General features: G+C 52.3%; 10 protein-coding genes across 10 annotated transcripts; 9 read left to right on the top strand and 1 right to left on the bottom strand.

Annotated features, from left to right (window-relative positions):
• Positions 1–192: 192 nt before the first annotated feature.
• Positions 193–2,087, top strand: KY384_007280 (uncharacterized protein; the record flags this gene model as incomplete). Its single annotated transcript, XM_044815771.1, has 3 exons — positions 193–401; positions 459–1,443; positions 1,518–2,087. 3 exons carry the CDS (start codon positions 193–195, stop codon positions 2,085–2,087), a joined length of 1,764 nt encoding a protein of 587 aa, XP_044667645.1.
• Positions 2,088–2,302: 215 nt separating this feature from the next.
• On the bottom strand, positions 2,303–3,463 carry KY384_007279 (uncharacterized protein; the record flags this gene model as incomplete). Its single annotated transcript, XM_044815770.1, has 1 exon — positions 2,303–3,463. The coding sequence occupies one exon, from the start codon at positions 3,461–3,463 to the stop codon at positions 2,303–2,305; it is 1,161 nt and encodes a 386-aa protein (XP_044667644.1).
• Positions 3,464–3,667: 204 nt separating this feature from the next.
• On the top strand, positions 3,668–4,634 carry RPS0 (structural constituent of ribosome; the record flags this gene model as incomplete). The annotated part of the gene is made up of 2 exons (XM_044815769.1): positions 3,668–3,837; positions 3,887–4,634. 2 exons carry the CDS (start codon positions 3,668–3,670, stop codon positions 4,632–4,634), a joined length of 918 nt encoding a protein of 305 aa, XP_044667643.1.
• A 989-nt stretch (positions 4,635–5,623) lies between these two features.
• KY384_007277 (uncharacterized protein) lies at positions 5,624–7,055 on the top strand (the record flags this gene model as incomplete). Its single annotated transcript, XM_044815768.1, has 2 exons — positions 5,624–5,900; positions 5,956–7,055. 2 exons carry the CDS (start codon positions 5,624–5,626, stop codon positions 7,053–7,055), a joined length of 1,377 nt encoding a protein of 458 aa, XP_044667642.1.
• Positions 7,056–7,818: 763 nt separating this feature from the next.
• Positions 7,819–8,829, top strand: KY384_007276 (uncharacterized protein; the record flags this gene model as incomplete). Its single annotated transcript, XM_044815767.1, has 1 exon — positions 7,819–8,829. The coding sequence occupies one exon, from the start codon at positions 7,819–7,821 to the stop codon at positions 8,827–8,829; it is 1,011 nt and encodes a 336-aa protein (XP_044667641.1).
• Positions 8,830–8,878: 49 nt separating this feature from the next.
• KY384_007275 (uncharacterized protein) lies at positions 8,879–11,920 on the top strand (the record flags this gene model as incomplete). The annotated part of the gene is made up of 1 exon (XM_044815766.1): positions 8,879–11,920. The coding sequence occupies one exon, from the start codon at positions 8,879–8,881 to the stop codon at positions 11,918–11,920; it is 3,042 nt and encodes a 1,013-aa protein (XP_044667640.1).
• Positions 11,921–12,878: 958 nt separating this feature from the next.
• On the top strand, positions 12,879–14,256 carry KY384_007274 (uncharacterized protein; the record flags this gene model as incomplete). The annotated part of the gene is made up of 2 exons (XM_044815765.1): positions 12,879–13,017; positions 13,091–14,256. The coding sequence occupies 2 exons, from the start codon at positions 12,879–12,881 to the stop codon at positions 14,254–14,256; spliced, it is 1,305 nt and encodes a 434-aa protein (XP_044667639.1).
• Positions 14,257–19,772: 5,516 nt separating this feature from the next.
• On the top strand, positions 19,773–20,586 carry KY384_007273 (uncharacterized protein; the record flags this gene model as incomplete). The annotated part of the gene is made up of 2 exons (XM_044815764.1): positions 19,773–19,998; positions 20,075–20,586. 2 exons carry the CDS (start codon positions 19,773–19,775, stop codon positions 20,584–20,586), a joined length of 738 nt encoding a protein of 245 aa, XP_044667638.1.
• A 761-nt stretch (positions 20,587–21,347) lies between these two features.
• Positions 21,348–23,320, top strand: KY384_007272 (uncharacterized protein; the record flags this gene model as incomplete). The annotated part of the gene is made up of 6 exons (XM_044815763.1): positions 21,348–21,572; positions 21,765–21,792; positions 21,864–22,159; positions 22,544–22,640; positions 22,703–23,179; positions 23,232–23,320. The coding sequence occupies 6 exons, from the start codon at positions 21,348–21,350 to the stop codon at positions 23,318–23,320; spliced, it is 1,212 nt and encodes a 403-aa protein (XP_044667637.1).
• A 1,232-nt stretch (positions 23,321–24,552) lies between these two features.
• On the top strand, positions 24,553–25,072 carry KY384_007271 (uncharacterized protein; the record flags this gene model as incomplete). The annotated part of the gene is made up of 2 exons (XM_044815762.1): positions 24,553–24,615; positions 24,785–25,072. 2 exons carry the CDS (start codon positions 24,553–24,555, stop codon positions 25,070–25,072), a joined length of 351 nt encoding a protein of 116 aa, XP_044667636.1.
• Positions 25,073–25,526: the final 454 nt, after the last annotated feature.

Raw genomic sequence — 25,526 nt, 5'->3', positions numbered from 1 at the left:
TATCTCTTTTTGGGTTTGATTCCGACTTCAGCGTTCTGGTTGAAGCCGAACAAGGAAAGCGGAGTGGAGGGAGCCTCAGCGCCTATTGCTGTCGGTGCTTTAGGGCGACTATTTAGCGGCTTGCACCCGGAGCTACGCGTTACGAGCATGTGCAAGTAGTGATGCAAACGTGATCGCTCTTTGAAAAGGTCTATGGTCAAATCACGATCATTGATCGAAGCTGGTACGTCTGTTGTACGCCAGAGGTTCGTGGAACGGGCTCTGAGGTCTGCGATCCGAGCGCCAAAGGTTTACGATCGAATGTCTACGGCGTCACGGCCAGACTACTCACAATGGAGCAACGAGCAACTGATCGAGCGTGTGACGGGGCTTGAAAATCAACTCAAGGAGCAGACGGAAAAGTGAGGCCCCAAAAATCATATCAGACTTGCTGGAAATGTCACTGATTGCGTAGACAGGTATAAGAGGCCTGCTAGCCTTTTGGCCTCCACTTCGTCCTCCGAGAGACCTACGAAAAAGAGCAAAGGCTTCGACTCCAGGAAACATCCTACACGCTTGATCGCCCTGAAGCTTGCCTACCTGGGTCAGAATTACAATGGCCTGGAATTTCATCACGGCAATCCGACTCCCTTGCCTACGATAGAAGAGGAGTTGTGGAAAGTATTAGCAAAGTCTAAGCTAGTCGCTCTATCAGCAACGCGTGAAAGACCTGAATTAGAACCTGACTGGAGTCTTTGCGATTATTCTAAATGCGGAAGGACTGATATCGGCGTCAGTGCCTTCGGACAAGTATTGGCCTTGCGAGTGAGGAGCAATCGACCACGGCCACCAGATAAAGTACACTCTGTGGATTACGACAAGACCTCTGGGAGTGAACCGCATGAGAAAGATGCCTCGTTAGCCATAAATACCAGTGACAATGCCACAAATAGCACGCTACATGGGGAGGCCCTATCTTGCAACGACCGCAGCGAACTCCCTTACGCTCAAATGCTCAACCGCCTTCTACCTCCCGACATCAAAATCCTAGCCTGTTGTCTCAACCCACCCGAAGGCTTCTCCGCTCGCTTCTCATGCCGAGAGCGTCGCTACAAATACTTCTTCACCAACCCCGCCTTCCCTCCCTCCCCCTCCTCTTCTGCCCCAGGTCAAGAAGGCTTCCTCAACATCCCCCTCATGCAAGCCGCCGCAGCCAAATTTACCGGCGTCCACGACTTCCGCAATTTCTGCAAGATAGATCCGAGCAAGCAACTCGAGAACTTCGAGCGCCGGATTTTCCACGCTTCTATCGACGCCGTCTCTGCCGCTGAATCCACACAATTCCCTCCTCCTGTCTCATCCGATCCAGTGACTTCATACACGTCCCTCCCATCCCCAGGACCAACACTCTACACCTTCACGCTCCACGGCTCCGCCTTTCTCTGGCACCAAGTCCGGCACATGGTCGCCATCCTCTTCCTGATCGGCCAAGAACTCGAACCCCCTCTCTCATCGACGATCTCCTCAACGTCCAGCAGAATCCAACGAAAATCTACTACGATATGGCAGATGACGCACCTCTGGTGCTCTGGGACTGCATATTCCCCGCCGGCGCCGTAAAAGGCGGTGAGCGCCAGACAGAAAGCCGACCTGACTCCTTGAATTGGATTTATGTGGGCGACGAGCTGAGACTAAATGGCGCGGGGCAGAAGCAGGGGGGGAGAGATACGAAATATGGGCCTCATGGGTTGGTGCCGGATCTTTGGGGGTTGTGGCGGAAGAGGAAGATTGATGAGGTCTTGGCGGGGTCGTTGCTGGGAAGGGTTGTGGGGATGGGGAATGCGGGAGGCAAGAGAGGGCAGAGCAAGATGGACGAGGGAGGCAAGGAGGAAGGTGAGAGTTCGACGAAAAAGCAGGGGAAAGAAAATGCGAAGATCTTTCTGGGCGGGGATGGGTATAAGCTTGGTGGGAAGTACATACCCGTGCTGCAGAGGCCGAGGGGCGAGGCGCCGGAGGTTCTGAATGAGCGATGGAGGGAGAAGCGGGAGAGGAGAAAGGAGAAAATGGATAGGGACAAAGGAGAGGGAGGGAGAGGGAGGGAGAGTTGACGGGATGTTATAACAGAACATTAGCATTGCTGTGAACGGAGATGTAGCTAGCAGTACTTGATATCGAGCACGAAGATTGCTCTATCTACAGTACTATCACTTACAAGAAATTCAGCCAAAATTCCATCCTATTCTACCATTTCGAACAATGTAAATTACCTAAGTCCTCTTATCCTCGCTCCTATCATCCCCTTCCCCCATTCTCATCCAACCATCTACCTCACCTCAATCTCCCCCTCCCAACACCTCGCCCCCAACCCCAATTTCTCCACCAAATTCCTCCACCTCGGCCCCCCGCGTTCCTTCCTCATCAAATACCGACACAGCTTCTGCCGCCTATGCAACAACAACCTCAAATTCCTCTTATTGACTTTATCATGCTTTCCGAACGAGGCGTACGCGTCCGCCAGCGCATTGATCTTCAGCGTCAGCATGCCGATCTGCACCTCCGACGATCCCGTATCTGGCCCTGCTCTTGGTATCTTTCCTGCCCCAGCCCCTGCCCCAGCCCCACCGTCATCACTGTTTCCTGCAGCTACGGGAATGAGATCTGTTGATCCTGCAGCGCTAGATGAAGCCCTTCGTTGCTGGGGTGCAGCAGCCGGCTTGGGAGTGAGGATGGAGTCCGTATTGTGCCGACCGAACGCTTCGATGACCCGCTCAGCTGACCGTTTGCGCCGCTGCAGATTCGACGCGTTGCTTAGCGAGACGATGCGCGATACGGCTTCTGAGGCCAGCGTGTGCCGTGCTTCGTCTGCTTCGCTGCGTTTTTTGTATGTTTCGCGTTTTCGTTCTTCTGGGCCTGTGGTTGCTGTGAGAAAGCGGCTGCGCTGGAGGGAGGTGGTGAGTTCGGAGGGTGTGAGGCCGTGGGTGAGGCCCTGGGGGTCGCTGGTGTCGATAGGGGCAGAGGTGAGGGCGGTGTCTTGGGATGAGGCCGTCAGGTCTACGGAAGAAGCGTCTGGCGTGGTTACGGAGGTGGATTTGTCGGCGGGGTCGGGGACGAGTGAGGGAGCGGGATCGGAGATGGGATTTATGAGGGAGCGCAGGAAGGGTGTTGGGATTCCTCGGATTGGGTCGCCTTGCGCGAGGGTGCGTTCCGCGGTAAGGGTGGCGCGCCGCGAGAGGTTGGCTTCTTTGCGTGCAGCGGACTTACGTTGGCGGAAGAGGCGGGTTTGGTGAGGTTTTTGCTTTTGAGGAGAGAGAGAGTGGCTCGTTGTGGAGAGGGAGGAGCGTAGGGCGGGTGCTAGGAAGGGAGGTGGTCGGGTCCAGAGGTGCTCTGCGGGGTGTTTAATATTAGTGGTGGGGACATTGGGGTGAAGTAGAAGCTGACCATGTTGCGTTGCGCTGGATAGCATGCTCTTGAGTCTTGAGGCCATGTTTGATGAGCTAACAAGTTAATGGCAACATACATTTGACTTTGTTTCGATGGATTTTCGATAGCATCGGGAGATTATTCTGCCGAGCTCCGTCCCACACAAATAAATTATGTGAAGTGGTGCGTGCTTCTACAAGACAAGCATTTGAATTTCCTTCGCATCTCTGCTGGTACCAGCTCTTTGTGAGGTATCGCAGCTGCAGTCATGGCTCCAGCTAATTTACCCTCGATATTCAATGCCACCTCTCAAGACATTGAGATGCTGCTCGCAGCTCAATGCCACATTGGCTCCAAAAATTTACAAGTGCACATGGAGCCTTACCTTTGGAAAACACGGCCAGACGGTGTGAACGTGATCAATTTGGGCAAGACCTGGTAATACCTCCTGCAGTCTATGATTCTGCTTGTCGCTGACAACTCTCAGGGAGAAGATCGTGCTCGCAGCCCGGATCATCGCAGCTGTCGACAACCCCGCAGATATTGCCGTGATCAGCGCTCGTCCCTACGGCCAACGCGCCGTCCTCAAATTCGCTGCTCATACTGGTGCAGCTGCTATCGCTGGAAGATTCACACCTGGAAATTTCACCAACTACATCACCCGCTCCTTCAAAGAACCCCGCCTCATCATTGTCACAGACCCTCGCACCGACGCTCAAGCTATCAAAGAGGCATCATATGTGAACATTCCTGTCGTCGCCCTTGCCGATACCGACAGTCCCACCGAGTTCGTCGATGTGGCTATCCCGACCAACAACAAAGGGCGTCACGCCATCGGTCTTGTCTGGTGGATGCTTGCACGTGAAGTCTTGAGATTGCGAGGCAGTCTTGCAGACCGTGAGACGGAATGGGATACGATGGTGGATCTGTACTTCTACCGCGACCCAGAAGCAGAAGAGAATAAGGACGCGACCGGCGTTGAGGAAGGAAAAGTACCAGGTGCGGATGATGTGGGGACTCAAGCTATCGACCAAGGCTTTGCCGGCAATCAAGAGTGGGAGGTACAAGGCAGCGCACCAGCAGGTGCTTTCGCAGCCCCATCGGGTACGGCTGGAGCTCAGGCTGGCGCCTCATGGGAGGCCGACGGCACGGATTGGGCTGCCGGAAAGCCGGCACAGACAGGAAACGAAGGGTGGAGTGCAGAGGCCAAGCCGACCGAAAACGTGCAGTGGTAATTCTAGACGAATACGCGTGGCAGCGGTGGAGACAAAGTGATGGCACTTATGAGGGAAAGATGCCTGGCTGGTGTGCTGTCAAAGGTATGCTGCTAGGAGAATGCCCTGTGCTGTCATGAAGAATGGCTTGAGCGCGTTCTATCTCTCATCGTGTAGGTAGCTCTTAGGCAAGCAAAGGCAACCAACGCAATTCTATCGGACTTGTACATCTATCCACTGCCAAGTGCCCAACATCGTGTTCTTACCAAGCATTAATATTTCGAGGCCACGCGGCGTGCCACGGTGATTTCCGGTCAAAATTCCCAAAGAGGGTGGGCCTCTGGGACTATGCCAGCCACATCACATCTTTGCTTCATATGTTTGCTGGTCATGCATGCGGTCTGCACTGGCCAGCTGTGACCCAGTCGTCAACCGGCTGTATGTCACTGACATATTTGTATGCGAGCACTGCATTACTATTCCCAGTACGAGAGCACCTGCAGGCGTTTCAGGGTGCTACCAACAATTCACAGGCTGAGGAACTCCCGCTCAGGGGTGCAGGAGACCGACGGTGGATCTGCCAACCGTCTCTAAATTTGGTCCATCTTGCGCGCGGTCTGACCCCAACTCTGCTAAAACAAGATTGAAGCTGTCGATTGGCCTGCTTATGTGAAGTTATGAACCGCTTATGGAGTAAGGCCCCCATTAGTTGGTCTTAGCAGAGGGTAGCTCCTCTTCATCCTTGCCAGTCGCCCCCGGAAAAGGGAAGTCTTGGCGTCTGCTCTTCATTTGCCAACCACCGCATGAGCGCCTGCCTCCTGAGCTTCAACATCAAACACCCTTCTCGTTCTTTTCGCATCCTCTGCATAATTATCGTCGCCTTTCCTTTGTCGTGTTTTGGCACTCTCTTATACAGTCCTTCTTTTTGAGACTTGTCTTTCCTCTCTCACTCTTTTGGCACCATAATGCGAAGGGGGCTTTCCGATCATTCGTAATTGTCAATTTACATCATGTATTCTTCCACCACAGCGACTCTATCAGCCCTCCTAATATCATGCCTCTCACTCTCGGGACTGGCTACGACACATACTCATCAGTTTCATACCTCGACTTATAAGCTACCAAACTACTGGGTTCCAAGTGCAAATCAGAAAACTCAGAACGTGCTGAATCTCAAACACAAACCGGATGCGAAGCCTCACAACCAGGGCTACCTGCAAGCATTGAGGAATGGAAGTCAAGTGAACGGTGTGTTTGGTTACGAAGAGGTGGATGTGACAGCGAATGGTACGACATACAAACAATCATCACAAATCCATGACCGTACTAATCCTTGGTGCAGGCCTAGTCTTCGCGACCGAGGTGGATATCGGAGGCACGACGTATGAGCTGGTCGTCGACACAGGCAGCAGCGATACTTGGCTACCTAAGTCAAACTACCAATGCTCGAGGCCTGGCACGGGCGATATCCTCCCCCAATCATCCTGCCAATTGGCGTCCACTTACACACAATCTTCCACCTTCTACGCCCTCAACAATCTCAATTTCTTCACGCAATACACGGATGGTGAAACTCTGCGAGGAACATTCGGAGTTGACCAAGTCACGGTCGCTGGCATCAAGGTCAAGAACCAACAAATTGCTCTTGTGGACAATGCAGCGTGGAATGGTGACGGCTCTACCTCTGGCCTTCTTGGCCTTGCATTTCCAGCCGCAACGAAAGCCTTTACTGGAGCCGATTACCGTCTGGACACACCCGCAACTCAAAAGATCTACAATCCCGTCTTCACAAACATGTACACCGAAGGCCATGTTGCTCCCCTCTTTTCCATCGCATTGGACAGAAATTACGGCGGCCAACTTGCCATTGGCGGCTTGCCACCAGTCGCGTACCTCCCCATCTTCGCTTCGTCACCCTTCCAACTACTCACCACGTCCAACACCGATCAAGTAGGCACCGCCTCCTCCTCAGCCTACACCCTCTACACAATCACTACTGAGGGATTTGACTACGAAGGCGCTTCGACTGCGCAATGGTCATACACAAACTTCCCGAACCCGTTCGACGAGCCAAGTGATCATACGCAGGTGCAAGTCATCATCGACACTGCGACGTCGAACCTCTTCCTCCCTGCCGGCACTGCCGACGCAATCAATAAGCTTTTCTCCCCTGCCCCTCTTTACAAGACGACCGATGGCTTTTATGTCGTGAATTGTAACGCCAAACCACCCCAATTCGGAGTCAAAATCGGATTCGAGACATTCTACATCAACAGCAAGGATATGATAATAAACCTGGGCAATGGGAAGTGTGTGAGTGGTGTGGCTGCCAGTGCGACTGGTGGTGCTAGCATTTTGGGTCATACATTTTTGAAGAACGTGCTCGCTATATTCGATGTTGGTGCACAGATGATGAGATTTGCAGCAAGGAGCAACTACTAGATGAGACGGGACATATCACCAATAGAGCATAGAGGGATGTAAAGCAGTGCAATAAACCCACGCCGGGTTGCGAGGGCAGGGACCATCGCTTGATTCAATGGATTGAATCGCATTGGGCTGGATGAACATAGGGACATGTCCAATGACATTCTTGGTCTAATGCTTCGGACGGAGCTTTGACGACAAACCATGATACCCTTCTGTTGGACAGCCTTTGGGCATAGAGGTACATATTGTACATACGAACATAGTGGAACCTTTAATATAATGCTAATCACTTTGTGGACAACGTTTTTTACATCGTGCTTCCACGGTCATTTGCCATTGCTCAAATTAGTTTTGCTTCACCCAAAATCGCATGTCAAAAGTCTGTATGATTGGCCAAAGAAGAGTGAAGCATGTCCCTTATGAAGTGTGATTTGAGGGAAGTATAGTCATCAAGATTCATGCTTTGCAGGGTGAACACGTGTCAGATTTACCAGAAGACGGAGTGTAGATCTGACCCTCTCGTTTGAGCGTCTTTTACACATTGTGTGGATGTGTGGGCTGCCAAGGGTACAAAAAGCACCTCCACGCCCCCGAGTTTTGCTCCAAGTCTGCAGCAATACCTAAATGACGTCATGTTGTGCTGTTTCTCGGCAACCACGCTAAATCAGCCCTATGGGCAAACCGCGCTAGTGAGAATATCCATGATCACAACAACACAAACCACAACATCCACAACAACAACAACACAAAGTCTTTATCGCCAACAGCCAACACCATGAAGACACGCAAACAAGCGAAAGCGCTCGCAGACAAAGGAGTCCCTCCTACACCGCCCCAGGAGCTTCCGCAGACACGCCGCGGCCGTCCTAGCCGATCTACCTCCGTAGAGCCACATCCCTCATCACGACCCACTGGAGTCAAGAAACCTGCCGCGAAAGCCCAGAAGCCAAGCAAAGGCCGCAAAGCTAAGACTGAAGCTTCTACAGCTAATACTGTTATCCCACAGACACAGAACGATGTCACCACCACGCAGTCGGACACCGACCGCAATGATCAATCTGATGAATTCTCATCAAGAGCTCAAAGCGCATTACCCGAAGATGTTATCATGGAAGAGAACGAAGAGGATAGAGAGGAAGATGAGATTATGGAGGACGAGGATGTTGAAGAGGACACAGATGTTGTGATGGACGAGGATGAGAGGGACAGAGTGCGACGATCCATCTTGCGTGACTTGATGCCCCAGCCAAGCCCACTAGGTCGCCTGGAGACACGACCGATGTCGCAAGAGCATGGTGAGGAATCCCGTTTTCTTCAGACCCCTTATGGACCTGCTCCCATAGCAGTAAGGAACCCCCAAGATGCCCATGCACGTGCCTCCATTCCTCAAATTGCCTACTCCAGTGCTATGGACATTGTGCACGAACGTGCCGGACCGCTATCGGACCTGGACAGGTCGCCACCGGCGGACCGTCCCAACAGGGACGGAAATGATGAAGCAAACAGCTTCAACTCTGTCGCGGATCGGCAGACAATCGAGAGCGCGACTGGCAGCACGTTGCCAGGCGCATCTTCAGAAACATCGTTGTTGTTCGAAAACATTCTAAAAGAGACACACCACTTTACGCCGTCATGGCATGGACGCCCCGCCCTGCAGCCAAGTGTGCGGAGCGTATCAAACTCCCCGGAGGCTAGTCCTCCACAAGCTCCCAATCACCATGCGGCGACACTTCCCCCCTCTTGCATCGGACCCCCCTGCAATTCACCCAGCCGAGTGTCCTTGTGATCTTCATGACCCCCTTCTCATTAATTTCAAATGCGCTCTCCCCCTCACGATGCTTGACGATGTTCGTCAATTCATTTCTAAGCACCACTTCGCGAGAGGAACCGTCTTGGAACGGCCTCTTGAGGCTTGGCCAGAGTTCAAAAGCGGAAGGCTGACAGACGAAGAAATAGCCCAGATTACAGGCAAGTCAAAGACCGAAATCGCACTCGATCGCCGCGTCGCCCTCAAAGATTACAAAAAGATCTTGACGAGCTCTTCACCTACGAGAGGTTCGAATGACCAATCTACATACAGACACACGAACGATGCACAAGTTTGTGAAGTCAAAAGACAACAGCTTAGGAACGAAGCCGTGACTAACAACGTAAACACAATCGTTCGCAATTGGGACAAATACCCCGCGAAGAGGAATCAGAAAGATGCAATTGTCAGAGCTATGGTGACCTCTTCTTATGATGACCAGGGAAAAGTCGTGTGGCATACTGAAATTCCCGTTGTGAAAGTCAATCCCACAATGTCAGACGCAGAAACCAGTGAAGAGAGTTCATCAGAGGACGAGGAGGCGAATCAAGCACGAGAACGAGAGCGTCAAACTCAGGCGCCGACAACTCCCACAACATCTAGTGCTCGTGGCTGGGGCCTTGGGTCCATCGTACCATCTGCAGCTCGTACCGTAACAAAATTTCTACCTAGTTTTGGTCGACGCGCTGATTCGACACCTGAATCAACAACACAGCCACGACGCGTCATTGCCACCGAGCCAAAACGTCGACAACTCGCCACCTCTACAAATGACTCGACACCTCTTACATCTCAGCGCAAGAACAAGGCAGAGACTCTAAAGGCGGCCGCATTGCGGGCCAAAGAGGAAAATGCACGTCGGAGGAAGAAGAAGGAAGAGAGAAAGGAATTGGCAGCTGAAGTACTAAGGCTTAGCAAGCAGAATAAGAATCTCTCCAAAGACCTTGTGTCTGCCAAACAAGACTTGCTGCAATATCGCCCCCCTCCACCAATGGTGTCAAGAATGGCAGAACGTCGCGAAGCCGAGGAGAAGCGACAAGCAGAACTCAAGGAGGAAAGTGCGAGAAAGGAGGCAGAAGGATTCGCGAGGACAGTGGAGACTGGAATCCCATCGTATTATGTGGAGGATCCTGCTGATAAAGGAAAGAAGAGGGAGAGTACACGACCAGTATTATCAATTGAGAATGCCGCCAACACGGAGGGCCTTGTTGACGGAGTGGACTCGGCTGAAGTGGACAAGCGTGTTGACAAAGGAAAAGGAAGGGAGAAGAAGCGTAAGCGCTCACTTACACCAGAGATCATTCCAAATCCACCTGGAGCATCCTTTGGAATGCATGACAAGTACTTTGGCCCTCTTGGTTCGGACGAGGAAAGCTCAGATGACGAGTCTATTGCTTCATCTCGCACGCCAAGCAAGCGTCAACGCACAAGTGGAGCAGTGGATGTCATGTCGAGTTCGAAAAAGGCAACCTCACGAAAAAGTACCACACCCTCCGCGCGACGCCAGCCTACTCCAAAGCCTCGACTCCCAATTCATCCAGACAAAAATCACGAATACCAGAGTTGGAAGCAGTGTAGAATTGCCATACATCAGTCTACTGATTATGATATTTACTTGGGAATCTTCGGACCAACAGAGCTACGAGACGAATTCTATCCGCGCGAGCCTGTCCAACGTAACGACTCTGAGGAGGAGGAAGAGCCCGAGACACCAGTCCCAGCAAAGAAAACTCATGGACCTGCTACCACACCCCCGATCCGCTTCACTGCTGGAGGAGGACGCATCTTCGAGGTGCCTTCGCCAACCTCTACAGACAACACTGATTTCGATGACTCCTATGCGGAGCCTACAACTCCTGTGCAGGCTGTCTCGGCATTGCGAGCTGATACATCAACACCACGAGCCTCTGAGCAAGTCTCGAATCAGACTCCTACACCAAGGCCGCAAGAGCAAGTCATCGGCCAGATATCTACCCCCAAGCCAACACAGCAGTCTGCTGGCCAGACTCCTGCTTCAGCACAGAACACATTGCAGGAAACCCCGAAAACGGCTCCAGTAGCGTCAAGCTCTAGGATTGCACAGCAACCTCAACCGACTCCTCGTCCTGTACAGCAGCCAGCCTCCCATCCTGCCACGTTCGCTGAAGCGGTTGCGCTAGCAAAGCAGAGAGACCAAGCATTAAAGTATGCACCCAGAAAGCACAGTAGCCTTCAGAATTCCTATCGCCTCTCGACTTCTACCGTGGCATCTGATGACGCAAGTGAGCATGGCGAGGAGGAAGCACAAGACGATGCAATTGCCCAATCGATTCGATTGCCGACGGAAATCGCGGCCCTGCCAGACTCCCCTCCACAAGAACATGCGGCATTGCCAGGACCCAGCGCAGAATCTTATCAATTGCCACAGGACATGCCAGCTCTACCAGAATCACCTCCGGAACAAGATGTGGCATTGCCACAGCCTAGCGCAGAATCATATCAAGCCAGAGAAAATTATCCAATCCAAGAGGAAGACGGTGCATTTTCGAGCGACAACCGCCCATCTTCGACTACTTCCCTTGATGATGACCAATACGATCCAAGAGTAGCTCATTTCCAAGCTTATGAAGCTTACAAACCGAAAATGACGGATCGTGCTCGTGGTCTCGTTGACTCAAGTTGGAATCCAGAGGTTCACTCGAACGCAGCTTATCACAAGATGCAGCGTGAGCTCCAATTGTTCAAGCAACAGAAGAAACAGGAAGAGGAAGAAGCTCGTGCGTCAGGACAAAGCACGGCCCCTACGGCATCAGCTGTGGCACCCGCTCAATTCTCACTACCACCCGGCCCCACGACGCAGGCTTCGTCTCTTTCAGGGCCATCGCAACAGCATGCACCAGTCGTTCAAACCTCATCATTCAGTGATCCCTCTATCGATCCTGTGCTTACAGGCGACGTAGCTCGATTCAGCCCGCGCGTCAATGAATTCATTGATCAGAACTGGACGGAAGAACGCAGCGTCCAGGCGGGCGAGGATTTTGCAGCAGAATTCGCCGCATTCAAGGCAGCAAGGACTGTCCCCGCTGCGTAAAGCAGCCTTCTCTATACGACTATCAATATTGTAACGGCCTCACATTATGTTTCTTGCATCATTTTACAGCCTGCATTAGCCGCATGCATCACTTTCAGCATCGATTAATTTCAACATACGTCACTTCTACCATGTATTATTACTACAACGCTTCACTTCTACCGCGTGCTACGATCACGACGCTTCACTCCCAATCCCTGTTAGACTCGACCACCTTCACTTCCTCTCAGACCTCATCAAGGGCTGGCCATTCTCCGTGGCGGGCACGTTAGTGTGGAGCTGTCTTTAGCTGCCCCTACTAACGTGTCCGTCCACGATGTTGGCCGCCTACGGTGACGGGAGAGAGGAAGAGAAGGTGGTTTTGCAGGCTACAGGGGTTGGGAGGAGGCTTTTTAGGGGAGGAGGGGGAGGAGGGAGGGTAGGGTATTTGGGGGGGAGGCTTTTTTCGTGGTTGGTTTTGTCCTGTTTTTAAGCGAAGGAGTCGGTGGAAAAGTCGTTATTTGTGTGCATAAGACTATACCCTGCTAAGCATGCATCTAACCCATGGGCATGGGAAAAAAGCCGTTGATTTACCAGACAGACCAGGTGCACTTTCCCATTGCTGTTTCCCATTATAATTGTGCTATTCTTGCTGTGGATTTGGAAGGTGCCTGAACGCTGCCATTCGCGCCTTCCGATTGGCTGATAAGGCGATGACGCACTTCTATACGCGGCAGCAACGACCTCCGCTTCACTTGTTTACGACCTCAATTGCACCTCTCTCTCTCTCTCTCACTTCTTCCTTGTCCTTTACTATTTTCGATTCAACACTGTCGTTTATTAACTTCTCTTCTTGATTAAGCCCGCGCTCACAGTCGTTTCATTGTTGAAAGACCATATGAGTCAGCACAGGGCCAACCCAATCAACTGATACGGCTCTGGTACAGCCAAATCCTTCGTTCTCAGCGTCAATTCTTACATGATGATACTTCTCAACGCTCTTGGCGTTTTGACTACCCTACTAGTGTCATCTATCGCCCAGTCTTCAGATCTCCCTACCATCTCAGCTGTCGGCTCCAAGTTCTTCTTCGAGAATGGCACGCAGTACTACGTCAAAGGTAAACTCGCATGGCCATGTGCCTTTCCCTAGACAAATATCTCCCCTCACAAGTTGGAGCTAATTGAACCCAGGAATCGCCTACCAACTAACACAAGATGACCCCCTCATTAGCGAAGACCAATGCAAACTCGACGCCAAGGAGATGGCAGATTTGGGTGCCAACACCATCCGCGTCTACCACGTCGACCCAACCGCCAATCACGATGCCTGCATGTCCGCCTTCGCGGCCGTAGGAATCTACCTCTTCGTCGACCTGGACACCTTCGACACCCAAATCGACCAAGACACACCCTACTGGAATCAAACTCAACTCTCCGCCTTCACCGCCGTCTTCGACGCCTTCCACTCTTACTCAAACCTCGCCGGCGTCATCGTTGCCAATGAAGCCCTCACCCGCCTCAATGGCAGCTTAGCCGCACCGTTCGTAAAATCCGCCATCAGAGACGTCAAAGCCTATCGCACCCAAAAAGGCTATCGCGACATCCCCGTCGGCTACTCGGGCGCCGACATCCCCGAGCTGCGGCCCATGCTACAGAATTACCTTGCGTGCACCACGGGCGATGTGGCCGACAGCGCCGATTTCTTCTCTTTGAATGTGTATGAATGGTGTGGCCAGTCCTCCTTCAAAACGTCCGGCTACGTCGATCTCGTGAAGAACGCGACGGGTCTGCAGATCCCGATTTTTATTTCCGAGACCGGGTGTCATGTCCCCCAGCCCCGGCTCTTCGATGACCAGGACTCGATCTTCGGGACTGATATGGATGGCAGTTGGTCAGGGGCGATCGTGTATGAGTGGATTCAGGAGGCGAATGATTATGGGCTTATCACCTATGGGCCCAAGGTCGATCCGGAGGAGCATCCTGAGGCGTTGGATGGGTATCCCCGAAGCGGGACGCCGACGCCGAAGAGTCCGGATTATTCGAATCTGAAGAAACATTGGGCCACGTTGCATCCAACTGGGGTCAAATTGGGGGATTATGAGGGAAGCGCCAAGGGGTTGAAGCCGATTGCGTGTCCGGTTACTACGATGGGAGGGTGGGAGGTTAATCCCTCTGCGGTCTTGCCGAGTTTGGGGCAGACTATTGATAAAGCTGCTACGAGCACGGGTGGCGTTGTGCAGGGGAGTGCGAGCGCGAGTGCGACGAAGAAGGGTGGGGTGGGGAGGTTGAGTGTGGAGGTGGGCATGGGGTGGTATGTGGTTTTGGGGTTGCTGGGAGTGATATTTGGGATGTTCTGAGACTTGGAGGTCTGGTTGGAGGTCTGGTTGGAGGCAGCTGAGGTGTCATATGCATTAATTTGAGCCTTGAGATGGAAGATGGGGTATTTTATTATTTTGTATGAGATATGAAAAGATGGCATATTGCATGCGAGCGCTGGCGAGGTATGGTGGGAAAAAGTTTGTGGATGCGTATAGATTTCTTAAATGACCATTTCGACCTAGCATGTAGGGATTGAAGTCTCATGCTGTTCTTGTATGAATATTAATCCCCACGGATGCTGCTGTGCCGTAATCGTGCAGAAGAAACGCGGTGCGGTTGTCGTCGGTCGATCCATCTTTTGAACACGCAAACCCTTCTTTCTTTCTTGTATTTACAGGACGGGATAGGGCAACGAAGTCGGACATTATTGGTTGGGAATATTTAATAGTCGTTCGATAATATAATTACGAGGATTCCTTTCATCGGGTCGTCATCCCTCGGGTAGAAGGGAAGGGGAGGGGAGGGGAAAATGGCGCACCAGCCTCATGGTATCAAAGCGTTACTGTTCGATCTCCAGGGGACGTGCACGAATTGGCTTCCTGCTGTCGTGAGGGTTTTGGGGGAGGCGCCTGCTCTTCCTGGTATGTCTGTCTGTCAGCGTGTTCGCTATATTTACCCTTTCCCTTTCCCTTTCCTTCTCCAATCGCACTCATTCCCTTGTCCCACATGCGTAACTTGACCCCCTTCAATTTATCTTCTCTCCTCTTCCTACAAGCGTTTTTCTGCTCCATGCTCGTCATTAAGGTGATAGAGGGCTAGATATCTGTGTGAGAGATGCTGATGTGGTGCCCGAGGGGGGCGGGGGAGTAGCATTACCGAAAGAGGACTTCGAGCATTTCGCTAAAGCGTGGCGGAAACTCTATTTCGAAGAGCTCACAAATCGCCATGAGGCCGGGCAGGGCGTCGAGGATATAGATGTTACGCATCGACGGACCTTGAATTATTTGTTGTTGGAGCGCGGGGTTAGTCCGGCGATGTGGGGGGATGGTGTTAGGGTGCGATTGGTGGGGAGTTGGGGGAGCCCGGAAGGTTGGTGATTTCTTTTCTCGGGAGGGGGGGTTTGTGGCTGTTGGTGGGAGTGTTGCCCTGCCCGGGGGGTTGGGTGAGGAGGGAGTGGGATGGGGGAAGGAGAGGGCGCTGGGGGGCGAAGAGTTGAATCGGGTGGGACAGCAGATCGGAAAAGGGGAGGAGTAAAGAGGAGAGGAAAAAGAGAGTGAAAGGAGTAGGGTGAATGCTGATTTGTGTGCGTGAGGACAGCATGGCCAGATACCATACCAGCGCTCTGGCGCTTACGATCGAAGTACTACATGTAAGTTCGTGTTATCAGCTCCTCCCTTCCCTCCCTTCCCTCCCTTTCCCCCTTCTCCACACAATCTGACATCACCCCCAACCCCCCAGCATCACCCTAGCAAACGGCTCCCTCCCCTCCAACTCGCCATCACGACATCACCAAATCTTTCCACCAACACCACCACCACCACCACAGCTTCAAATTCCGCAAATGCCACAGAAGGAAAGATCCATCTCCCCTTCCACGCCCTCCTCCCCTCAACCCTCCTCGGCGCCTCAAAACCCAATCCCACAGCGTACAAGAAGGCGCTGGAGCTGCTGAAGTGTAAACCCGAGGAAACGATGATGGTGGCGGGACATGCTTATGATTTGAAGGGGGCTAGGGGGTGTGAGTCTCTTTCCCCCTCCCCCCCCCTTCCCCTTCCCCCTGCCCCTTTACGTTCTATTCTGCATTTTTCTCCTCCTTGGATGAGGGAAGAAGAAAGGGCGAGGGCGAAAATGAGGGTGAAAGGGGGCTAACCGGGCGTGGTGAATAGGGGCATGAAAACGGCGTACATTCACCGCACGACCGAGGATCCAGATGAGGATATGGCTGTTGTGAAGAGGGAGAATGATTTTTTCTTTGATGGTACCACGGGTGAGGTCGGCTGTGGGTTGGGGGATTTGGCGGATGTTTTGGGGGTGTGACTTAGGCATGGGTGGGTGGATGGATTAGCGCGGGCGAGGGGTGGGGGGCGGGGTTGGGGATTGAGGAAGGGGGGCGGAGTGGAGGGGATGGGAGAGCAGACACGTAGTAGGTAGAGTGATGCATTGAGCGTTTGTCTGTTTAGAGAAGAAGGGGGAGCGATAGGTCGGGGTGGTCAGTCAGTCTGCTTGCTCGTCGTCGAGTGGGGAGGGATAGGGAGGAGTGGGGGAGGGGCTCAGCAAAGGTCCATCACCTCAAGCCTTGTTGTTAGAGAATACAAAGAGATTTGCTCTCAGTCTACTTTGCGGTTTTATTTAGCTAGAGGGACCGACGACATGGACTACTTCGAAAGCTGTCGGACACAGTATTCAAGCAACTTTCTGTGTATTTGGGATGCTCCCCAGTGTCAAAACATTTGTTGCCTTAGCACTCACATTCCGGCAAACAGGCTGGTCTAGTCGTCGCATGTGGAGATCGGTTGCTAAACTCGGAAAGGGGGGATGAGACGAGATCTGTGATTGCAGAGGTGGGCTTCGTATTCGATTACTTGAGGGGTTTATATGTTGCAGAACGGGCTCTGACTTTATGCCGACTTCGCTTTGGTTAGCGGCTTGTTTTGGGGAACAAAACTGCTTCGAAGGGAGCTGTATATCATGAGTGAGTGGGATTTGGTGCGTTGGGAGCCAATAGGCCCAGGCCGTTTTCCACCCACAATGTTCTGCAGCCCAAGCTTATCCGATGAGGCGTTCGTATTCTTTCAGAGTGCTGTCGGTGAAACCTCCTTGTGGAGAACTTTCGATAGACAGATGGTGTGCACACGGATCGACCTGAGCTGTCCAGTTTGTGAAGATCTCAAACTCTCACGCGATATTGCCCTACCTCGGAGGAATTCAGTCTCATCGTACAACGGACCAAAGGTACATCTAGATGGTCTCGCTAAAATCCTTGACGTTGCTCACACTGTAGGATAGCGTACTGTCAACCTGTCATCTACCGAATCCTAGCGATCCCGAAGTGCACGGTAACCCAAGTGATCGGTCGAACGAGGTCTCTCCAGAGAACGCGTCAAAGACATAACACACGGTTTAAAGCATGGGATTCCTGTCAATGCGAGTAGCCCTGATCGAGTACCATTAATCATGTTACGATAATAGCTGTAATTTTCAAGTACGTCCACTTGGATGGATTTCGTCCGTGCATTGAATCTTACTCCACGCCTACTGGGCTTGACGCAGCCTTGTTGCACTGAATCAATGAATCAATGAATCAATGAATCAAGGGAGGACTTCGCTCGTCAATAATCTTGGAATGAGACTTAGGCATCCACGTGGATCAATCTCTTGGCTTCCTATTCGAAGTACTCAAACGACTTCTCGGCTGCAATCTTAATTCAGGCAAAGTCAAAAAGAAGAGAGATGGGCATGTCAGGAAGCGCTCCCGTGGTGGCTGGATTGAAAGATGCATGTGAAAGTATAGTAGGCTTCGGCTGCAGATCCCATATGTTGTAGCATCTCAGCGAGGAGATCGTCATGTGATTGCATGTCAAGATGCCGATCAGCAGACTGTGGCTTGCACCGAACGGTCCGAAGTTCCCAAACTGGTCACTCGTCTAATGCGGCAACATCAGACCGCATGCTGCATTACATGACTAGTATGGCGACCCGCGGGAATTATCAGCTCCGCTGCGTTGTCAGAAGTTTGAGGCTCCTGTCAAACCTGCACGAATGCTTGAGTCTGCGTGTGTCGCATTTGCCGGCCTTCGCGTAACCCTTGGGTCGTGGCTTTCCTGCACCGGTGAGAACCATACAGAAAGCTTATGGATCCCTCGCGAGCGTGGCTTATCGGCCCGATGTCGATCTAGGTTCTGTCGCTAAGTCGCGCGATCAATTGAACGCCAGCATTGTTGACGGTTGAGGAATATTTCAGTTTGCAAATTCCAGCGAGGTTGCATGCCAAGTCTGTCGCCTCCGTAGTAGGAGCTAGTGTCTTGGCAATACTGTCTAATTCTAACAACAGGACTTGCGAGCCGAAATCCTCGAGTAGATAGCATGTCTTCAACCAGGCTCTCTATCCCGAAAGGCGTGCTCCTTCTCTTACTTTCAAGGCATTACCAGATCAATTGCACATTAACGAGCTCCCCTTAAAGCTTATTGCTGGAGAATTGTCTCATGACAACACCTTCGAGATATCCAGAGACCCCGGCCCCATACAATGGATAAAACAATCACCCTTACTTGTGACTCGCCAATACTTCCAACGTGACCTCAAGTCCAAAGATAAGATGTCACAGGTCAAGCAGTACTCAACACATGTGACAAGCCACAGTTGACCGGACATCCGACTCTGAGGACGTGGCTGCCCGTGGCATTGGCTTATGGCAGCTATTCGACACTAGACGGAAAGTCTGGGAGCAAAGCCGATGGCGGCATCAGGCAAGACGCGGCGTCACGCGTTCCAACGCGCCTTTTCAGCTTGACATCATTTGCTATTCTTCAATGTGCATCTATTGGACCGTGTAGCGTTTCGAACACTACCAGCGAGCGAGAACCCGGTTGCGACGGCAGTAGGGACTTTATGAGTCTTCGTTTAAGATGGACTGCATCAACAGGACTGCCTTGTCCAATGCAGGTCTCTGTGATGCCATCATCAAATATTCTACAACATCTGGCCATCTGCTTCATGTTCTAGAGCTCAGCAGCTCAGCGTCCAATGGCAGTGGCTTCCCTATCCCCAGGTCTCAACGGTAATTTTAGACCAGACTAACAGGTGAAACCAGCACGGGTCGGTCTGCCGCACGTGCCGTCGCCTAAGACATGGCGTACATTGGCACTAGACATTGCCTTAAGCCCCTGGTCAACCTTCTTTAAATTGGAGCATTGAAGATGGCAGACTGTGAAATGTCTACTTGAGGTCTGTATCGTCGATTGACAGGATCTCAAGAGCAGGCATCTGGATTATAGTCTGCATATCTCCCGATCCAGCTGCAGCACAAGCCCATTCTGCCAAATTCCGCTTATGCAGGAGACACACTCTCGCTTCTTTCACAGCAAAATAAAGATAAGGGCTGACAGTAAAGCTTTAGCTTTGGAGGCCTATCTGGCAGCCGCAACAGAATGGCGCACCATCTGCCTTCAAGTATAGACCCCCGGACACTTCTCGGCGACATTTCCAGCATTAGCGCATGGGGTGACTGTTGGTGAGGGATTATTCCCATCCTATCGTCTCAGCGCCGAGCCGCAAAAGGATTGGGGCCAACATAGGCGATTGCGTTTCAGCCATACACTCCCCACCCTTAATCTCGTATAGGCAGTCCCAGGCCCTCCACCGCGGTGGTCGTAAGACCTCCATAGCCGCAATGGCACGGAGGGGGCTTGTTGGATGGTGGGCAGATCATCAGGGGCCGCTGTCCCACTCATTCCGCCCGCTCCTCTTCAATCCCATTCTCCATGGTCAATGCCATTCCGATATCCTAGACATCTGCACTCGTGATCTTTCCTGACTTCTCCACTCGCGCCAGCCATGAATATCACCAGGAACGTCGTCGTCTCCGGTGTGTTTTTCTCCGTCGCGGTCATATTGCTTCTCTCGACCTTCTATACACAGCATAAGCCGCACAAAGGTCGCTTCATCTTCGTAGACCTCGGAGCCAATCGCGCAGACTCGCTAGAGACCTTCCTCAAACACAAGGGCGCGAAGTTCGATTTTGATTTCCCACGTCCCAGCTGGGCAACCCACGACCAAGCTGGTAAGTCCCCTGACCCAACCTCTCGAAACGAAACAAACCAAGCAACCTTTGGTGTTGACACTGATACGCGTATCAGAAATCTATCTATTCGAGGCAAACCCCGTCTTCAACCCCGCCCTGGTAGAAGCCAAACAGAAATACGACGAGCTCGGCATCAACGTAAACATCTATCCATCCACCGTCGTTGACGTCAAAGATGGCACGCGCACATTTTACCTCGACAACGTGAACACCGAGCACGACTACTGGGGTTCCTCCACCCACGCCACGCACCCCGATGCCGTAAAATCCCACAGCAACGGCACCGAGATTGTCGCGATCGGAATCTCGCGATGGCTACTAATGAACACGCTGCCAAGGGATTTCGTCGTCGTCAAGATGGACATTGAAGGATCCGAGTTCGAAGTCATTCCGAAGATGGTGGAGATGAGTATCTGGACGGTTCTGGACTACCTCTTCGTCGAATGGCATGGGGGTTTCATCCAAAATGACGAGGGGTTCCCTCAGACCGAGGCGAGGGTGAAAAAGGCGCAGGAGGTGTTAATCTCGAAGGGGGTTCAGATGCCGTCTTACGATTCTGGAGCTTAAGCATTGGAATCGATGACGCTTCCCTTTTGTTTTATTTACGCAAGTTTGCATATGGCGCCAGGGCTGTCGGGTTAGGAGTGGATTCTTGATGGAAAAGCGACGCGTGATAGACCGACTTTAGATGCCTGGAGCGGGGTTTTGCGAGCCGACGATGATGTTGGCAGCATTGGAGTGCGGGGGGATCTGATGTTGTGATAACATACAACAATATGCTTAACTCGTCCATGCATCATGCATGCATGCATGCTGACTCGAAAGTGTCTCCACTCGCTGCATAGACGCCGCAGATCATGGCGTCTATGCGGACATACGATACGGAGCTGCACATTCACACTCCTAGATGTAAATCTATATCATAGCAGGTCGTACCTGTGCTATATATATAGACAAAATAAATGAAAGCTAGAAGATTTGAAAGCGCTAAGGAATGGCATGCACCAGCATGCATGCATGATCACCGAATCAAGGTTAGACCCGCCCCCAAACCCGCCCATGCGGTTGTTGTTGTTGTGGTCCGATGTCTGCCCATCTCATGTCAACAGCTGTCATCTCCTCTACCATCCCATCCCCTACCATCCCCTGCCATCAAACCCACAACCCATATCCCAATCATTCACCCAACGCACATGTAGCCCTCCTTCCCCCCTCCCCTCCTTCCTTGCCTTACTCGGCTCCCCCCCCACCCCGCCCCTTCCCCTCTCTCCCACTCCCTTCCACTCTCTCCCCTCCGCCTTCTTAACCTCCCATCACTCGCCCCCACAATGTCTCAAACCCCCACCCCATCCCTCGACTTCTACACCCTCAACCTCATAACCCTCGCCCTCATCGGCGCGGGCCTCTCGTACCTGCAGTGGAAACACCAGAAGCGGAAAGCCCACCCCACCTTCCCGCACCCGCAAGATTTCGAAGCTCGGGATTTCGAGGCGAGGGAAGGGAGGGAGGGCTTGCTAGGCAACGGGGCGGGGGCAGATGTCAAGGCCGCAGATGTCAGATACGCGACGTTCAAGCGACGGTTCCTGGTCGTGTATTTATTGGTTTTCGGGGCCGATTGGTTGCAGGTGCGGTCTTCCCTTTCTTTCTTTTTTTTCTTTTCGCTGACCCCTCCCCCTCCCCCATGTGGGAAAAGGGCGGAATGGGGGGAAGAACATGCACACTGATACTAACACCGCATATTATAGGGTCCATACATCTATCCACTTTACAAAGGTCAGCCCATCCCCTCCCCTCCCCATCCCTCCCCATCCTTTCCCCTCCGCCCTTCTAACCTCCCAACACAGACGAAAAAGCCCTCCCAGAAGCCACAGTAGCGCACCTCTTCACGACCGGTTTCCTCGCGGCAGCGCTCTCCGCCACCTTCACCGGCACTTTAGCAGACACATACGGGCGGCGCTCCGCATGTCGGATCTTCTGCTTCACGTACGCCATTTCGTGCCTTACGACGCTCGCGCCCGCTTCGTCGCTGCCGATCCTCTTCTTGGGAAGGATTCTGGGCGGATTGTCGACGACGCTCATGTATAGTGTTTTTGAGAGTTGGATGGTTACGGAGTATCATGTGCAGAGGTTGGATGAGGCGGTGAGTGCTGCGTTGTTGATTTCTTTTGGGTGGGTGGTGTGGGGGAGGGGGAGGGGGGGAAAGGGGGAAAGGGTAGGGGGTTGCAAGGCAGGTAAAGCTGACATGCGATTTTGTTTAGGGAGGGTCTCTCAACGATATCTTTGGGGTCATGACGACGCTGAATTCGGTGGTGGCGATCGCGGCGGGGTTGGTGGCGCAGGGTGTTGTGGGCGGGACGGGGACGCAGATGGCGCCGTTTTTGTTGGCGGTTGGGGTTTTAGGGGCGGCGGGGGGTTTATTTCGAGGTATTGGGTATGTTGTTCGCTTCTTATTGAGTCAATTTGTGGAAGGGCATTGCGGGTTCAGCGCCAAGGTAGACTGGCTGACTATGCTTTCATTTGGCAGGCGGAGAATTATGGAGAGAGCACCGATCATCAGGGTACGCTCTCTTCTTCTAAGCTGGGGCATCCGGAGAAGAACACTTTGTCGCTTATCAGGGACGGTGAGTGCATTCCGCAATACCGCACAATGTCCCACCTGCTAACGAAGAATCTTTGATGAAAGACAAGCGACTCTGGGCACTCATCATCACAACCTGCTTTTTCGAAGGATCAATGTATCTCTGGATCTTCTTCAAATTCCCCGCGCTACGGCTTGCTCATCAGCTGAACGGCAAGGGCTCCGACTTACCCTTCGGCATGATCTTCGCTGCCCTGATGTGCGCAATGATGCTGGGCTCGATCTTCTTTACCTGGTACTCGGCACTTCCACCGGGGAAGTGGGTTGTTCCGCCTTCGACACTGCTCTCCCTATCTTTGATGGTCGCAGCGTGTTGTTTCCTCATTCCGGTCCTTGTCCGAAATGAGGCGATTACGTTCTGGTGTTTTTGTGTTTTCGAGATGTGTGTTGGTATCTATTTCCCGACGATGGGTAACTTGAAGGAGAAAATTGTGGATGATAGTGTGAGGGCTAAGGTTTATGGGGTGCTGAGAGTGCCGCTTAATGTCTTTGTCGTTGTTGGGCTGGGTATGACGAAAGATGGTAAGTCCTGACCTTGTTTCTCGAGACGAGTGTTGCGCTGATTCTGTTATAGGCGAGACGCATAGGGACAATATGTTCCGAGTCTGTGGTACTGCTTTGATTATCGCTGGAGTGGTCGTTGGTCGCTATCTCAAGGATTAGAATATGTATGATTGGCTTGGGACGATTGGACATCTAATGGCGAATGGCATTATTCTTTGTGTGAAAAGCAGGAGTAAAAACCCCTTCTTGGGCTATACGGGAACCGCATTGGGGAAAAAGTACGTATCTATGGACTAAAACGGGTTAGATTGGAGGCTTCATACTTGAACGAATTCATACTAGCGTCTGGCTTACCAATTGCAACCTCGCATCGACGATCACGAGGCTGAAAGGCTTTCCCCAAGCAAGAGAGAAGAGCTGAAAGATGACTCACCATCTCTTACCTGGAGATTGGGGCGCTCTAGAAGGAACCAGATGTTGTTCTCTTTGCAATTATGGCGGGCTCTGTGTGCTCCTATCCCCTGAACAATACCCTCGTAAACACCGACGCGTTTAATTCATGCATTTCCAGTCCTCTATGTTGCAACAATGGCGATCTCTGCCTCCCAGATGCCTTCTGCTATACTACTAATCAAGCTTCCAATACGAGTGGATACTATATTGGCGCGTGTAGTGATCCGTCCTTTCCCAGCCCGGATTGTGCTACCCATTGCGGTCAGTATCGAAATTCATTTTCATTGGGCCAAAGTCATTGAATAGATTTCTCGCAGAAACATGGCCTTACCCAGACGTCGTATACGATGTCACCACGCAGCTTTGGGCATGCTGTTTCAATCCTGTAGTCAACATCCTGGACTGTACAAACCCCGGCAACGAGACCTTTGGAGGCCCAGCACCTAGCGCGTCAGTATCGGTTTCGCTTAGCTTGGCAGCACCATCGACATTGGGTACACCTAAATCCACTATCTCGAATGTACTCACGATATCTTCTGCATCACCAAAGCCGACCTCGTCCGCGAAACCAGGCGATCGCTCGAGCTCGGCGCAATCTGAATCTTGCGAAACCACCAGTCAAAGAGGCGTCATCATCGGTCTTGGTGCAACGGTAGGAGTCTTAGGGTCAGCGCTCGTCGCTGGCTTAATTGCGTATGCTTCTCAAACTCGAAGAGATAGGAGGAGAGAAGATAGAAGGGATGATAGGAGAGACGACTGGGGAGATGATCGCCCTTGGAGAGATAAAGGGCCTCCGGGATACGATGGGCCGGATAGGCCATACGTCCATAGAGGGGCTGAACTTTCTCGAAAGGGCAGACGTTCACGTAGAGCGGATGGTGTGCGAGGAGCTGGCAGCAGGGATGGAGACGATGATGGATGGGGAGACAGGGAAAAAAATGGCTTGCGAGGCAGAAAATACCGTCGGAAAGGCAGGCCTAGGGAGCAAAGGAGAAGATATCGTGAGAAAGATCGTAGGAGATCGCAAAGTAGTGACTCCAATGATGACTTTCAGCCTAAAGACAGTCGTGCCATACCCGAAAAACGAGGGGTTCAGAAAGATCCACAAAGGACAAGGACAAAAGCCGGAAGTATCATCCAGCTAAAGACAAATAGTGCCGATACCCTTAGAAAAAAGAGCAAATCCCAGGATCGAACCAGCAGATCAGCAAGAAAAGTAGTATTGAGCGCCATACCCAAGAGGCGCACCACACACAGAAGGCAAGTATACGCCATCGATGCTCTTACCACAGGCCCAGGAAGGGACAGCAGATCGAGAACGAAGGAAGAGCGCAGAAGACGACGAAGGAGAAGCTCGAGCTCATCAAGCAGTCCCGAGGGATGGCGAACCAGACCGATACAACCGAGAAATCCAACCGATGGGCCAGAGGGAGACAAGATGTCATCGTTTTCGGATGATGGAAGCCTGACGCAAGTCCTGAGGAGGCGAGTGCCGGAGGTGGAGGGCAGCATAGTGTCTAGAACGCCGACCCACGTGAGGGAAGAGATACCTGTCGTAAGAATAAGCCCGCCCAGTGAGAGTGTTGTGTCGAGGCATTCTATTGTTTTGACGAGAAGCGCAAGTCCAAGGGAGCGGAGCAGGTTTCGAGAGAATGAGGGTCCTGAGCGACATAGGGTGAGGGAAGCTGTGGCACGAGATGAGATGATGGCTAGAGGAGCGGATGTGATGAGGATGAGGGTGATGCAGAGTGGATAGAGAATCGACCAGGGGTCCCCGAGAATTTAGGACCCGGGGGTAGTGGAACGTAGACAGATGATGCAATGAAAAGGTCATGGGTTCTGTAGCGTCCTCCCTAGACGTTTTTGAGAAGGGTCATTATTTGCGTTTTGAAGTGTGCTGTTCTGGTCGTAA

This window comes from Bacidia gigantensis (assembly GCF_019456465.1).
Source record: "Bacidia gigantensis strain McMullin 20006 chromosome Unknown contig_255, whole genome shotgun sequence".
In the NCBI taxonomy this organism is placed as follows: domain Eukaryota; kingdom Fungi; phylum Ascomycota; class Lecanoromycetes; order Lecanorales; family Ramalinaceae; genus Bacidia; species Bacidia gigantensis.
The sequence above is the reverse complement of the archived record's forward strand: the minus strand, read 5'-3'. Positions and strand labels throughout refer to the sequence as shown.